At 37.2% G+C, this 13,693-nt stretch overlaps 2 protein-coding genes across 3 annotated transcripts; both read right to left on the bottom strand.

Annotated features, from left to right (window-relative positions):
• Window positions 1–415: 415 nt before the first annotated feature.
• Window positions 416–5,303, bottom strand: LOC306701999 (uncharacterized protein). The gene is made up of 7 exons (XM_079167474.1): window positions 5,256–5,303; window positions 4,738–4,831; window positions 4,380–4,481; window positions 2,810–4,228; window positions 2,556–2,698; window positions 1,839–1,948; window positions 416–1,197 (listed from the first exon to the last, which is right to left on the bottom strand). The coding sequence occupies exons 2-7, from the start codon at window positions 4,808–4,810 to the stop codon at window positions 1,062–1,064; spliced, it is 1,983 nt and encodes a 660-aa protein (XP_079023600.1). The 5' UTR covers window positions 4,811–4,831; window positions 5,256–5,303; the 3' UTR covers window positions 416–1,061.
• A 3,096-nt stretch (window positions 5,304–8,399) lies between these two features.
• LOC306702000 (uncharacterized protein) lies at window positions 8,400–12,240 on the bottom strand. 2 transcript variants are annotated; one of them, XM_079167475.1, is made up of 4 exons: window positions 10,662–12,240; window positions 10,408–10,550; window positions 9,665–9,774; window positions 8,400–9,025 (listed from the first exon to the last, which is right to left on the bottom strand). In XM_079167475.1, the coding sequence occupies exons 1-4, from the start codon at window positions 12,052–12,054 to the stop codon at window positions 8,893–8,895; spliced, it is 1,779 nt and encodes a 592-aa protein (XP_079023601.1). In that variant the 5' UTR covers window positions 12,055–12,240; the 3' UTR covers window positions 8,400–8,892. The 2 variants fall into 2 exon arrangements, with proteins under 2 accessions (XP_079023601.1, XP_079023602.1); XM_079167476.1 differs by lacking the exon at window positions 9,665–9,774.
• Window positions 12,241–13,693: the final 1,453 nt, after the last annotated feature.

Below are 13,693 nucleotides of genomic sequence, written 5' to 3'. Positions count from 1 at the left end.
GATGCCCTACCAGAGCTGTTTACGGTGTCTCTACGTCACTCCTCTGCAGTCCAAATATGGTCACTTCCATTCACTGGTTGCAAAAAGTCAAGATGGCGACTGCCAAAATGCCAAACTCGAGGCTTTAATACGTCAGTCCACAAACCAAACGTAGCCGTCACAAAGACTACATCCACTTTTTATGATGTCCACTCACACTCTTTCACTAAACGTGAGTGGTTTTGTTTCCGAAACCCAAAACTTACAGAGAAGATGGAAGTTTATTTTCTTACAATTACATTTCTTTTTTGACTCTTGCACAACTAAAGCGACAGCCTTAAGTTTACTTCTACTACTACAGATACTGTGTGAATGTCATCATCATCAGAGGATTTAAGTGAAAAAACTAAATAAAGACATTTACAGCACATTATGTCATAATCTTTCTTTAATTCTTTTGATTGAATTTACTATAAACAAGTAAAATGAGAAGATTGTTTCTCTCAATAAGGGATTAATTTTGCCCTCAAACACAAACAGTGATTCATTTGCAGAAAATACAAAGATGGAATTTTATTTGCGTGCAGTTGCTTGTAATCATTACAAAGTGAATTAAATCATTAATGACATATGCAAAGGTTCTATGTATGTGCTTTGACATTATTTGTCATATACATTCATTTTCAGACACATGAACTAATCAAACTGATCGTAATATCCAAACATTTCTAAGGCCGTGCCAACGGCCAAATAAAACTATCGTAAAGTATTTATACATTGATAGCTAAATATGTTGTTTTGCAATCAATAAATGTATATTCCCAAACATCAAACCCTAATTATCAACTAAAGAGTACATTCATTGAAATTCTAACATTTTTATACAAAAAATCTACTTCTCTAAAATCATTAAAGCTAAAAATAAACAATTATTAGATAGATAAGCCTCAAGACAGCCAAATCCTATCTATAAATATATATATATATATGTATATACATATATAATAAATGTATATATATATAGATATATAACCACAGTTCAAAGCAACACGCCATCATTAAATGCATTAATAAATGTGATCTCATTGCTCACAGATAAACTTCTGACTATGAGAACAGAGTTCATCGTTCCACTCTCCCACTCCCGATGACCTCTGCATAGTTTCTACACAGTCCTGGTTCCCACCGTAGCTGTTGGGCTGTCTGTCCTCCCAGTACCTGATAATGAAAACATGAATGTTTTTTTACAGCACACAGTTTTTGTTTCTCAACTGCTCTGATCTTTGGTTTTTGACCCAAACTGTGACTGAGGAGATTTTAACCCAATTTGTCTTTTGAATTAAGTCAAATTTACAAAGAAATAACAGAATGTAGTTTTTTAAAGCGCCGCCTTCACCACTCCTGCATGTGTGAAACACATTCACACATGATAATGTTTAATATCTCAGTTTGACAGCACATCACCTCCTGATAGATATTTCAGCTGAATGTGTTGTACTTCGTGGTGTAATGCTTTGAAAACCTTCCTCCACATTTTCTACTTCTGCATTGTTTCATAACGGATCGAAATAAAAACAGATTTTGACAGAAATTAGAGTTCAGTTCACATAATATTGTCATCAGGTTACCTCTGTCTTTATCATGATACAAGGTTCAATTACCTCTGATCCTTTGTATAATTGTAGTCTAACAATAAAAGGGTATAAACAGTGAAATAAATGGAATATAAAAACATTGCAGAGTTCCTACTATAGTAAAGGAAAATATGATTAATTAAGAAACACGTCCAGTTGTTGTGTCGTCTAATATCATGATCCTATGAGATATTTTAGTCCATACACTCTGCCATTAAAGCTTACGTTGTGGTGACTGGAGTCCCATCCACCCACATCCAAGTCCCCTCTCTAACACTGTCAGTCATACCGATCCAGGCTTCTTGGTCTGATGTCAGTAACCCGTTGACAAACTCCTGTTAGTGTAGCACAGAGAGAAGACAGGAACGATTAAAACAAGAAAATATTTCAGTCACTCTTTCATTGTTTTTGACTTTTATGTTATTGGTGACAGCACCTGACAAATGTCAGCAAATGTATTTAAACACAATAACAGACGTTTCTTCTTCTCTAGTTTCTACTCTATGCAAAACTATCCACCACATTATTACATTTCTCACTTACTGTACTTTTGTTAGGGCAGAAAAACAACTTGTCAACTGGTCCTTCTGGTTTGTTCTATATCTTCATTCAAGTGTCTGCAACGTATCCTCGTACAACAGTTCGTATGATAATTTAGTTAAAGGTATTCCTCCATTTCCATGCATTTTCCTACAAAAGTCCTGCAACACATGTTACTTTCAAAAGTCTTTATAAATCAACTTAGATTTAAGCAAAACGTTTTTAAAAAGATTGTGTTTTGGGAAATATTAACTACGTAAGTGACGTTACTTAAGTATGGATGTTACGTGACAAATAAATCAACATTGTTTCGTCCTACATGCTGCACTATTAGCAGTCTCCTGTGTGAACAACATGTCTTTTGATCTCTCCCAGTTTATTATTTCTTTCATTTCATCTCACCTGTTGAGCCCTGCTTTTTATGGAGACCAGATCTGCTCCTTTTGCGATGCAGTCTGCTCTGCTCGACGCCCAGTTCTTCTCCTCAGTTGAAACAAAGTAGCAGCTAATCTGGAACTTCCTCCATCCTGTCTGACAGGGTCTGCCTTTAAGTTGGAAACATGGAGAGGAACAACACATCACAAAAGGGCTAAAGATAACACAGACTGCTATAACAGAACAATAAATCAATCAAATCTTTATAATAAACATCTCACCTCTCAATTTGTTGATCTCCTTCTCTAACTCATCTTTAACTTTGACCAAACTGTTGAACTTGTTCTGTAGCTGCTCTTTTTCATTCTGTAGAGAATTATAACTGGATTGCAATCGATCTTTGTCGTTCGTCAATGAATTGTACCTGATCTGAAGGTCGTCCTTACTTGTACTCAGTGTATTGTAGCTTAATTGCAATTGGTCCTTGTTGATCTTCAATGAAGAGTAATCTCTCTGTAACTGGTCTCTGTTTGCTCTCAGCATAATAGACAAAGTCTGTAGCTCATCTTTTTCTCTTTGCAGGTTTCCGTTATTGGTCTGTAGCTGGTCTTTTGTTGCTTTTAGATTTCTGTGATTAGCCTGTAGCTCCTCAAGACTCTTCTGCATGTTGTTATAGCTCATCTGTAACTGATTACTCTCTTGTGTTAAGGTGTTATAACTTGCTTGCAACTGTTCCTTGTTGATCTTCAATGAAGAGTAATTGTTCTGTAACTGGTCTCTGTTTGCTCTCAGACTAATAAACAGAGTCTGTAACTCATCTTTTTCTCTTTGCAGGTTGCTGTTATTGGTCTGTAGCTGGTCTTTTGTTGCTTTTAGATTTTTGTGATTAGCCTGTAGCTCCTCAAGACTCTTCTGCATGTTGTTATTGCTCAACTTTAACTGATTGTTCTCTTGTGTTAAGGTGTTGAAACTAATTTGCAACTGGTCCTTGTTGACCTTCAATGAAGAGTAATTGCTCTGTAACTGATCTCTGTTTGCTCTCAGCGTAATAGACACATTCTGGATCTCATCTTTTTCTCTTTGCAGGTTTTGGTAGTTGGTCTGTAGCTGGTCTTTTGTTGCTTTCAGATTGTTGTGATTAGCCTGAAGCCCCTCAAGACTGTTCTGCATGTTGTTATAGCTCGTCTGTAACTGATTGCTTTCTTGTTTTAAGGTGTTATAACTTGCTTGCAACTGTTCCTTGTTGATCTTCAATGAAGAGTAATTGCTCTTTAACTGATCTCTGTTCTCTCTCAGCCTAATAGATGAAGTGTGGATCTCATCTTTTTCTCTCTGCAGGTTTCTGTTATTGGTCTGTAGCTGGTCTTTTGTTGATGTCAGATTATTGTGACTCTTCTGCATGTTGTTATAGCTCGTCTGTAACTGATCGTTCTCTCGTTTTAAGGTGTAATAACTTGCTTGTATCTGGTCGTTCTCGTTTGTCAGATTGTTGAAACTGGCCTTGAACTCATCCCTTTCAGTAGTCAAAGCTGTGTAACTCTGCTGCAGCTGGCCTCTTTCTTCAGTCAGGTTACTCAGTTTGGCCTCTAACTGTTTTCTCTCTGCAGTTGAAGCATCATAACCGTCCTGCAGTCGGTCTCCTTGAAACTGGAGGCTGGTCTGTGTCGGGTCTGCTGACGCTAGACGGCTGATTATCTCATCTGTGAAATCGAAAAAAGAAATGTAAAATATTTGCTTGGGTCATTGGATTTTGAAAAGCTCATTTCTGTCAGCTGGTTTCTCAAACATTACATGTTGACAGTTGCGTTATACATTATTCCTACTTTCAGTGACAACAAATAGATCACTTACAGTAGATAAACTGTCCTATGTTACCAGCCAACAGGACAGCACACAGTAACCCCAGACACACGGTCACACATCTAGAGGGCTGCTTTCTTCTCTGAAAATCCACTAAAACAAAATCACAAAAACAGTTAAATGTGACTTCTCACAGATTCACACTCGTAGATTTCTGGAAACCTAAATATAAAAGCTTTTATGAACTACTAATACAAAGCAGCACAAATGGCATTCATAAGAAACAGATTATTCAATAAATATTCAAATTGATCAACACTTTAGTATCACCTTGTTAACATAGTTTACTAGTTGTATCTAATATTCTTAATATTCAGTTTGTTCATATGTTTTCAGGTTGATACTGTACCTTTGGTAACAAGACCTTCCATTGTGATGTTCTTATTTATATACATGTTGTCATCAATTTCCATTGAATCCATTCTGATAATGGTCTGTTTTCCCTGTTGAGGAGACATTTATTTAGTTTTACTATATAGACCAACAAAGTTAGTTTTCAAAACTTGTTGACGCTCTTCTTAAATCAGTATTCATAAGTACGCTCTGATTAATTATCTGTGCTTACTTGTGCTTGAATACATTTACTAGTGTTGAGTCTAGTTAGATGTGACATTTACATGAAAATCCTGTTTAATTATTACAAACATTAAAAAGATTTTATATAATCCGCAAGGATTGAGCAAATCTGTAATCCCATTTGTTGTTTGCCTTCAGAGTATGCACAGAAAATATGATTGCTTGAGGTAATCCAAGTATTTAAATTTTAAAACGGTAATTAAATTTAACGGGAATTTGATGGAAAAATAAGCTGCATAAGCACTTTAAATAAAACTTGAGTAAAAGTGAATAAGAGTTGTGAGTACATACCTTTCATCTGCGACGGTGAGATGAAGTCAGTATCAATACGACTGCATTCACATTAAGATGCTGCTGATTTATAACAAACACAGCGGAAATGAAAGTTGATGAATCGTTATTTATCACGGAGAAAACAGGATGCTCTTTTTTCCCATGTCATCAAAATCTTTAAGTCTGATTGGTCAGAGCAGATCTTGACCTGTAGTGTCCACACTCTGAATTTAGATTACAGGTCATTTTTGGCCAAAATTATTCAAACAAAAAAACTGGAAATCATCAGCTAAATTGCACCTTCTTCTGTGGTTTCTCTTCTCTTTTCCCACGGATTAAATTCCCACTGAGGTCAAACGAGTGACAGTGTTTCACATGACTGAGATACAAGGTAAGTCATATTGCAAATTTAAAAAATGCAAATTCAGCTTTGTTGTGCTTGATTTGAGATTAACCCTCGGAAGTTGGAAGAATATTGAAGTTACATAGATCATGTCTACAGAATTACATGCACATGGAAATATCAGTTGTCGGCAATGAAATTAAGATGAGTTTCTGCTACGTTTGATTGTGTAAAGATGAATTCACGTCTCGAAACAGGGGCTTTGTTTGTAAGAGTGTTATCAGTCACTTGACTCAAGTGAGTCTCTAGTCACGTCACTCGCTAGTCAGGAGAGTAAGAGAGTAAGTCAAGTTAACATAAACCAGGTGGCAACCTCCAGGTATGAAGAGTGAAGCCAATGCGGAAGTGTCTACAACTTGTATTATTTCTAGTGTCCACCAGGGGGCGACTCCTCTGAGTGTATAGAAGTCTATGAGAAAATGACTCTACTTCTCTCTTGATTTATTACCTCAGTAAACATTGTAAACATGAGTTTATGGTCTCAATCTCTAGTTTCAAGTCTTCTTCAATACAGCATGATGTTCATTTAGTAAATGATGGTTCATTTAGAGTCAAACAGACCATAAAGCAGGGTATGCTTTAGGGCGGGGCTACTGTGATTCACAGGTCGATACCCTACCAGAGCTGTTTACGGTGTCTCTACGTCACTCCTCTGCAGTCCAAATATGGTCACTTCCGTTGGTTGCAAAAAGTCAAGATGGTGACTGCCAAAATGCCAAACTCGAGGCTGTAATACGTCAGTCCACAAACCAAACGTAGCCGTCACTTTTTATGATGTCCATTCACACTCTTTCATTAAACGTAAGTGGTTTTCTTTCCTGAACCCAAAACTTCCAAAAAAGACGGAAGTTTATTTTGTTACAATTACATTTGATCTTTCAATCTCGCACAGCTTTAGCGACAGCTTTAAGTTAACTTCTACTACTACTACTACTACAGGTACTGTGTGAATGTTGTCATAATCGTTGGATTTCAATATAAACTAGAAAATTCCTCAGGAAATTTTAACAGTGTGGCTGCTACTGCCTGAAGACATCGCAATATATACACACGCCGATATTACCGGTAGTAACTAAGCATGTATTTTCAAGGTACACCACATGCTCTGTGTTTCACTGTGAGAGACATGTAGAAAATACAATGGTTGTATTGCCTTGTTTAATTACCATTGCAACAGGAAATGAATCAATGCATGACTGAAAGAATGTTTTTTTAAATGTATTATTAATGTGTCCTGCATAACTACACCCAACCCACTTACAAGTAACCACTTGGGCTTACAAGTAACCACAAATTCATACAAGGCAGGACCGGAGTGCAGTGTACACATTTTAATAGAAAATAAATGTAAAAACAACTAAGCTAATTCTGAGCTTAATGTTAGGATACAGTTAATCCAAGGAGCTTTTATTTTGAAAGGGTGGGACTGGGTGGGCGAGAGAGGGGTAGAGGAGACAGAATCATAATGTTTGACACACATACACAGAGGTTATTAAATGACAGGCTTCATCACAAGCATTCCAGTTAGAATTCACTCTGTGGGGCTTTTATTTTGAAAGGGTGGGGCTTGGTGGGTGAGAGAGGTTGAGAGGAGAAGGAATCATGTTTGACACACACATTGAGAGAGAGACAGAGAGAGAGACAGACAGACAGACAGACAGACAGGAGTTCTATCAATGCCCTTGACTGAATATCTCCAAGTCATGTGTGTGTGTGTAGAGAGATAGTGCGTGCGCGTGTGTAACTGGTTGCCATGGTGAGGACTTACCTGGCGTTAGCGGCGGACTGATTAAGAAACGTTACAGTAAACAGTGATTTTGAACAAAACTCCTGCCTCCTGTTAACAAAAAGCAGGAGTCTGTCCCAAAATATGGGTACCATGAGAAAGATAAGACTCTGTCGAACACGGTGATGTGGTTTTTATGTTTGTGGTGTTAAAGAATGTGAGCTCCAGAGCAATATACACAACTGGTACTGTCTGCTTTCTTTAAGAAATGAGTAGTCAGATTTAACATGGAGTCTAATGGAGCAGTTGGTTGGAGTTCATGTTGTTTGGAAAAATCAAAGAATATTTTCCTGCTCCGCTCCACTCTGACAGTTATGCTCGCACTCTAGCGCTGAACATTCCGTGCAATACACACCCATTATAAAATGTGAAACGGACACAACATTTTCCTGAAACTTAAACGTTGACTTCATGAAAACAGTGCTAGCTATCAAAATGTCCATTTGGCTAAATAAAGTGCATCGTTTTGTCTAAGTATTAAACTTTGAATCATTTTTCTACGTTAATGTATGGCTAGTCAATATGGGGCCAAAGTTAAGTGTTTTTTTTTTTGCTGTCTTCACGCCGAAACAACATTCAAGTGAATGGAGAAACTTTGCTTCGTTTTTCGGGACTTTCGGGATTTTCGGGAAAACCACTTGGCGAATCTCTCTAGAAAATAGATAGCACACGATTCCCGATCAGGCCGCATGTTTTGATGTACTTTTTGCGCAGGTGTTGGCAACGCTGTGTGAGGAGAAGCGCGGCAAACTTTCCTGATAAAGATTATTAAGCCCGATGGATTATATACAGTGTGCTTTGGCACAGGTTTTACTGCCTGGTGCTACAAAGCCACACTGAATAAAACTAAACAAAGACATTTTCAGCACATTATGTCATAATCTTTCTTTAGTTCTTTTGATTGAATTTACTATAAACAAGTAAAATGAGAAGATTGTTCCGCTCATATTTTGCCAATGAACAAACACCTCAAACACAAACAGTGATTTGTTTTCAGAAAATACAAAGATGGAATTTTATTTGCGTGCAGTTGCTTGTAATCATTACAAAGTGAATTAAATCATTAATGACATATGCAAAGGTTCTATGTATGTGCTTTGACATTATTTGTCATATACATTCAATTTCAAACACATTAACTAATCAAACAATTTTGCAAACATTTCTAAGGCCGTGCCAACGGCAAAATAAGACTATAGTAAAGTAGTTATACATTAATAGCTAAATATGTTGTTTTACAATCAAGAAATTCATATTCCCAAACATCGAACCCTAATCATCCACTAAATAGTACATTCATTGAAATTCTAACAATGTTATACAACAAAATCTACTTGTTCTTAAATCATTAAAGCTAAAAATAAACAATTATCAGGATTTGGCTGTCTTGAAGCATATATATATATTTATGTATAACCACAGTCCAAAGCCACACACCATCATTAACTTTGTAAATCAATGTGATCCTATTGCTCACAGATAAACCCCTGACTACTAGAACAGCGTTCATCGCTCCACCTTCCAGCTCTCAATAATAAATTCCAAATTTCTCCACAGTCCTGGCTACCACCACCGTTGGGTTCTCCGTCCATCCAGTACCTGATAATGAAAACATGAATGTTTTTTTACAGCACACAGTTTTTGTTTCTCAACTGCTCTGATCTTTGGTTTTTGACCCAAACTGTGACTGAGGAGATTTTAACCCAATTTGTCTTTTGATTGAAGTCAAATTTACAAAGAAGTAACAGAATGTAGTTTTTTAAAGCGCCGCCTTCACCACTCCTGCATGTGTGAAACACATTCACATGATAATGTTTAATACCTCAGTTTGTCAGCACATCAGTGCTGTTCCAGCTGAATGTGTTGTACTTCGTGGTGTAATGCATTAAGAACCTTCCTCCACATTTTCTACTTCTGCATTGTTTCATGACGGATCGAAACCAAAACAGATTTTGACAGAAATTAAAATTCAGTTCACATAAGATTGTTATCAGGTTACCTCTGTCTTCAACATTCAACATTATAAAAGGTTCAATTTACCTCTGATCCTTAGTATAACTGTAGTCTAACAATAAAAGGGTATAAACAGTGAAATAAATGGAATATAAAAACAATGCAGAGTTCCTACTATAGTAAAGGAAAATATGATTAATTAAGAAACACGTCCAGTTGTTGAGTCGTCTAATATCATGATCCTATGAGACATTTTAGTCCATACACTCTGCCATTAAAGCTTACTTTGTGGTGACTGGAGTCCCATCCACCCACATCCAAGTCCCCTCTCTAACACTGTCAGTCATACCGATCCAGGCATATTGTAATGATGTCAGTAAGCCTACGACAAACTCCTGTTAGTGTAGCACAGAGAGAAGACAGGAACGATTAAAACAAGAAAATATTTCAGTCACTGTTTCATTGTTCACGGCACACCTGGCGATCTCTCACGGCACACTGGTGTGCTGCGGCACAGCGGTTGAAAATCACTGGGTTACAGCACCTGACAAATGTCAGCAAATGTATTATAAAACACATAGTAAGCGACGTTTCTTCTTCACTAGTTTCTACTCCATGCAAAACTATCCACCACATTATTCAATTTCTCACTTACTGTACTTTTGTTATGACAAAAAAACTAAAACAAGCTTTCACTCAGTCCTTCTGGTTTGTTCTTTATCTTCATTCAACGTATCCTCAAAAGTCCAGCGACACAAGTCAACTTCAGAAGTCTTTCAAAATAGACTTCCGTCTTCACAAGAAACAACTTAGTCAGATTTAAGCAATAAAACTACTTAGTTAGGTATCAAATAAGGTTGTGGTTTGGGACAAAATAACTACGTAAGTGACGTTACTTAAGTATGGATGTTACGTAACAACTAAGTCAACGTTGTTTCGTTCTACATGCACCACTATTAGCAGTCTCCTGTGTGAACAACATGTCTTTTGATCTCTCCCAGTTTATTCTTTCTTTCATTTCCTCTCACCTGTTCAGCCTTGCTGTTTATGACGACCAGATCTGCTCCTTTTGTGATGCAGTCTGCTCTGCTCGACGCCCAGTTCTTCTTCTCAGTTGAAACAAAGTAACAGTTCTTCTCGAACATACTCCAGCCTCTCTCACAGGTTTTGACTGCAAGTTGGAAACATGAAGAGGAACAAGATATCACAAAAGGGCTAAAGATAACACAGACTGCTATAACGGAACAATAAATCAATCAAACTTTTATAATAAACATCTCACCTCTCAATTTGTTGATCTCCTTCTCTAACTCATCTTTAACTTCGACCAAACTGTTGTACTTGTTCTGTAACTGCTCTTTTTCATTCTGTAGAGAATTATAACTGGATTGCAATCGATCTTTGTCTTTCGTCAATGAATTGTACCTGATCTGAAGGTCGTCCTTACTTGTACTCAGTGTATTGTAGCTTAATTGCAACTGGTCCTTGTTCCTCTTTAATGAAGAGTAATTGCTCTGTAACTGGTCTCTGTTTGCTCTCAGCGTAATAGACAAAGTCTGTAGCTCATCTTTTTCTCTTTGCAGGTTTCTGTTATTGGTCTGTAGCTGGTCTTTTGTTGCTTTTAGATTTCTGTGATTAGTCTGTAGCTCCTCAAGACTCTTCTGCATGTTGTTATAGCTCGTCTGTAACTGATTGCTCTCTTGTGTTAAGGTGTTAGAACTTACTTGCAACTGTTCCTTGTTGATCTTCAATGAAGAGTAATCTCTCTGTAACTGATCTCTGTTTGCTCTCAGTGTAATAGACAAAGTCTGTAACTCATCTTTTTCTCTTTGCAGGTTTCTGTTATTGGTCTGTAGCTGGTCTTTTGTTGCTTTCAGATTTTTGTGATTAGCCTGTAGCTCCTCAAGACTCTTCTGCATGTTGTTACAGCTGAAGTTTAACTGATCGTTCTCTTGTTTTAAGGTGTTGAAACTAATTTGCAACTCGTCCTTGTTGATCTTCAATGAAGAGTAATTGCTCTGTAACTGATCTCTGTTTGCTCTCAGCGTAATAGACAAAGTCTGGATCTCATCTTTTTGTCTTTGCAGGTTTTGGTACTTGGTCTGTAGCTGGTCTTTTGTTGCTTTCAGATTTTTGTGATTAGCCTGTAGCCCCTCAAGACTGTTCTGCATGTTGTTATAGCTTGTCTGTAACTGATTGCTCTCTTGTTTTAAGGTGTTATAACTTGCTTGCAACTGGTCCTTGTTGATCTTCAATGAAGAGTAATTGCTCTGTAACTGATCTCTGTTCTCTCTCAGCGTAATAGACGAAGTGTGGATCTCATCTTTTTCTCTCTGCAGGTTTCTGTTATTGGTCTGTAGCTGGTCTTTTGTTGCTGTCAGATTATTGTGATTAGCCTGTAGCCCCTCAAGACTGTTCTGCATGTTGTTATAGCTCGTCTGTAACTGATCGCTCTCTTGTTTTAAGGTGTTATAACTTGCTTGCAACTGGTCCTTGTTGATCTTCAATGAAGAGTAATTGCTCTGTAACTGATCTCTGCTTGCTCTCAGTGTAATAGACACATTCTGGATCTCATCTTTTTCTCTTTGCAGGTTTTGGTAGTTGGTCTGTAGCTGGTCTTTTGTTGCTTTCAGATTTTTGTGATTAGCCTGTAGCCCCTCAAGACTGTTCTGCATGTTGTTATAGCTCGTCTGTAACTGATCGCTCTCTTGTTTTAAGGTGTTATAACTTGCTTGCAACTGGTCCTTGTTGATCTTCAATGAAGAGTAATTGCTCTGTAACTGATCTCTGTTTTCTCTCAGCGTAATAGACAAAGTTTGTAACTCATCTTTTTCTCTTTGCAGGTTTCTGTTATTGGTCTGTAGCTGGTCTTTTGTTGCTGTCAGATTATTGTGATTAGCCTGTAGCTCCTCAAGACTCTTCTGCATGTTGTTACAGCTGAACTTTAACTGATCGTTCTCTTGTTTTAAGGTGTTGAAACTAATTTGCAATTGGTCCTTGTTGATCTTCAATGAAGAGTAATTGCTCTGTAACTGATCTCTGTTTGCTGTCAGCGTAATAGACAAAGTCTGGATCTCATCTTTTTCTCTTTGCAGGTTGCTGTTATTGGTCTGTAGCTGGTCTTTTGTTGTTGTCAGATTATTGTGACTCTTCTGCTTGTTGTTATAGCTCGTCTGTAACTGATCGCTCTCTCGTTGTAAGGTGTAATAACTTGCTTGTAGCTGGTCGGTCTCGTTTGTCAGATTGTTGAAACTGGCCTTGAACTCATCCCTTTCAGTAGTCAAAGCAGTGTAACCCTGCTGCAGCTGGCCTCTTTCTTCAGTCAGGTTACTCAGTTTGGCCTCTAACTGTTTTCTCTCTGCAGTTGAAGCATCATAACCGTCCTGCAGTCGGTCTCCTTGAAACTGGAGGCTGGTCTGTGTCGGGTCTGCTGACGCTAGACGGCTGATTATCTCATCTGTGAAATCGAAAAAAGAAATGTAAAATATTTGCTTGGGTCATTGGATTTTGAAAAGCTCATTTCTGTCAGCTGGTTTCTCAAACATTACATGTTGACAGTTGCGTTATTCATTATTCCTACTTTCAGTGACAACAAATAGATCACTTACAGTAGATAAACTGTCCTATGTTACCAGCCAACAGGACAGCACACAGTAACACCAGACACACGGTCACACATCTAGAGGGCTGCTTTCTTCTCTGAAAATCCACTAAAACAAAATCACAAGAACAGTTAAATGTAACTTTTCACAGATTCACACTCGTAGAGTTATGGAAACCTAAATATAAAAGCTTTTATGAACTACTAATACAAAGCAGCACAAATGGCATTCATAACAAAAAGATTATTCTATAAATATTCAAATTGATCAACAGTTTAGTAGCACTTTGTTAACATAGTTTACTAGTTGTATCTAATATTCTTAATATTCAGTTTGTTCATATGTTTTCAGGTTGATACTGTACCTTTGGTAACAAGACCTTCCATTGTGAGTTTCTTATTTATATAAATGCTGTCATCAATTTCCATTGAATCCATTCTGATAATGGTCTGTTTTCCCTGTTGAGGAGACATTTATTTAGTTTTACTATGTAGACTAACAAAGTTAGTTTTTAAAACTTTTTGACACTCTTCTTAAATCACTATTCATAAGTACGCTCTGATTAATTATTTGACCTTACTTGTGCTTGACAAAATATACTAGTGTTGAGTCTAGTTAGATGTCACATTTTCATGAAAATCCTGTTTAATTAGTACAAACATTACTTTTAACTATAGTGCTGGGCAACGATTAACATTTTTAATCGCGGTTA

The sequence above is a fragment of the Pholis gunnellus genome (assembly GCF_910591455.1).
Source record: "Pholis gunnellus genome assembly, chromosome: 10".
Taxonomy (NCBI): domain Eukaryota; kingdom Metazoa; phylum Chordata; class Actinopteri; order Perciformes; family Pholidae; genus Pholis; species Pholis gunnellus.
The sequence above is the reverse complement of the archived record's forward strand: the minus strand, read 5'-3'. Positions and strand labels throughout refer to the sequence as shown.

Bases quoted from the DNA above. Each gene is read 5' to 3' on its own strand.
- LOC306701999 (XM_079167474.1), bottom strand. From the start codon at position 4,810: ATGGATTCAATGGAAATTGATGACAACATGTATATAAATAAGAACATC. The intron at 4,229-4,379 runs GTAAGTGATCTA...TCGATTTCACAG, and splicing joins CATAGGACAGTTTATCTACT to ATGAGATAATCAGCCGTCTA. The intron at 1,198-1,838 runs GTAAGCTTTAAT...TTTCATTATCAG, and splicing joins GGGACTCCAGTCACCACAAC to GTACTGGGAGGACAGACAGC.
- LOC306702000 (XM_079167475.1), bottom strand. From the start codon at position 12,054: ATGCAGAACAGTCTTGAGGGGCTACAGGCTAATCACAAAAATCTGAAA. The intron at 10,551-10,661 runs GTGAGATGTTTA...TCCAACTTGCAG, and splicing joins GGAGATCAACAAATTGAGAG to TCAAAACCTGTGAGAGAGGC. The intron at 9,026-9,664 runs GTAAGCTTTAAT...TTTCATTATCAG, and splicing joins GGGACTCCAGTCACCACAAA to GTACTGGATGGACGGAGAAC.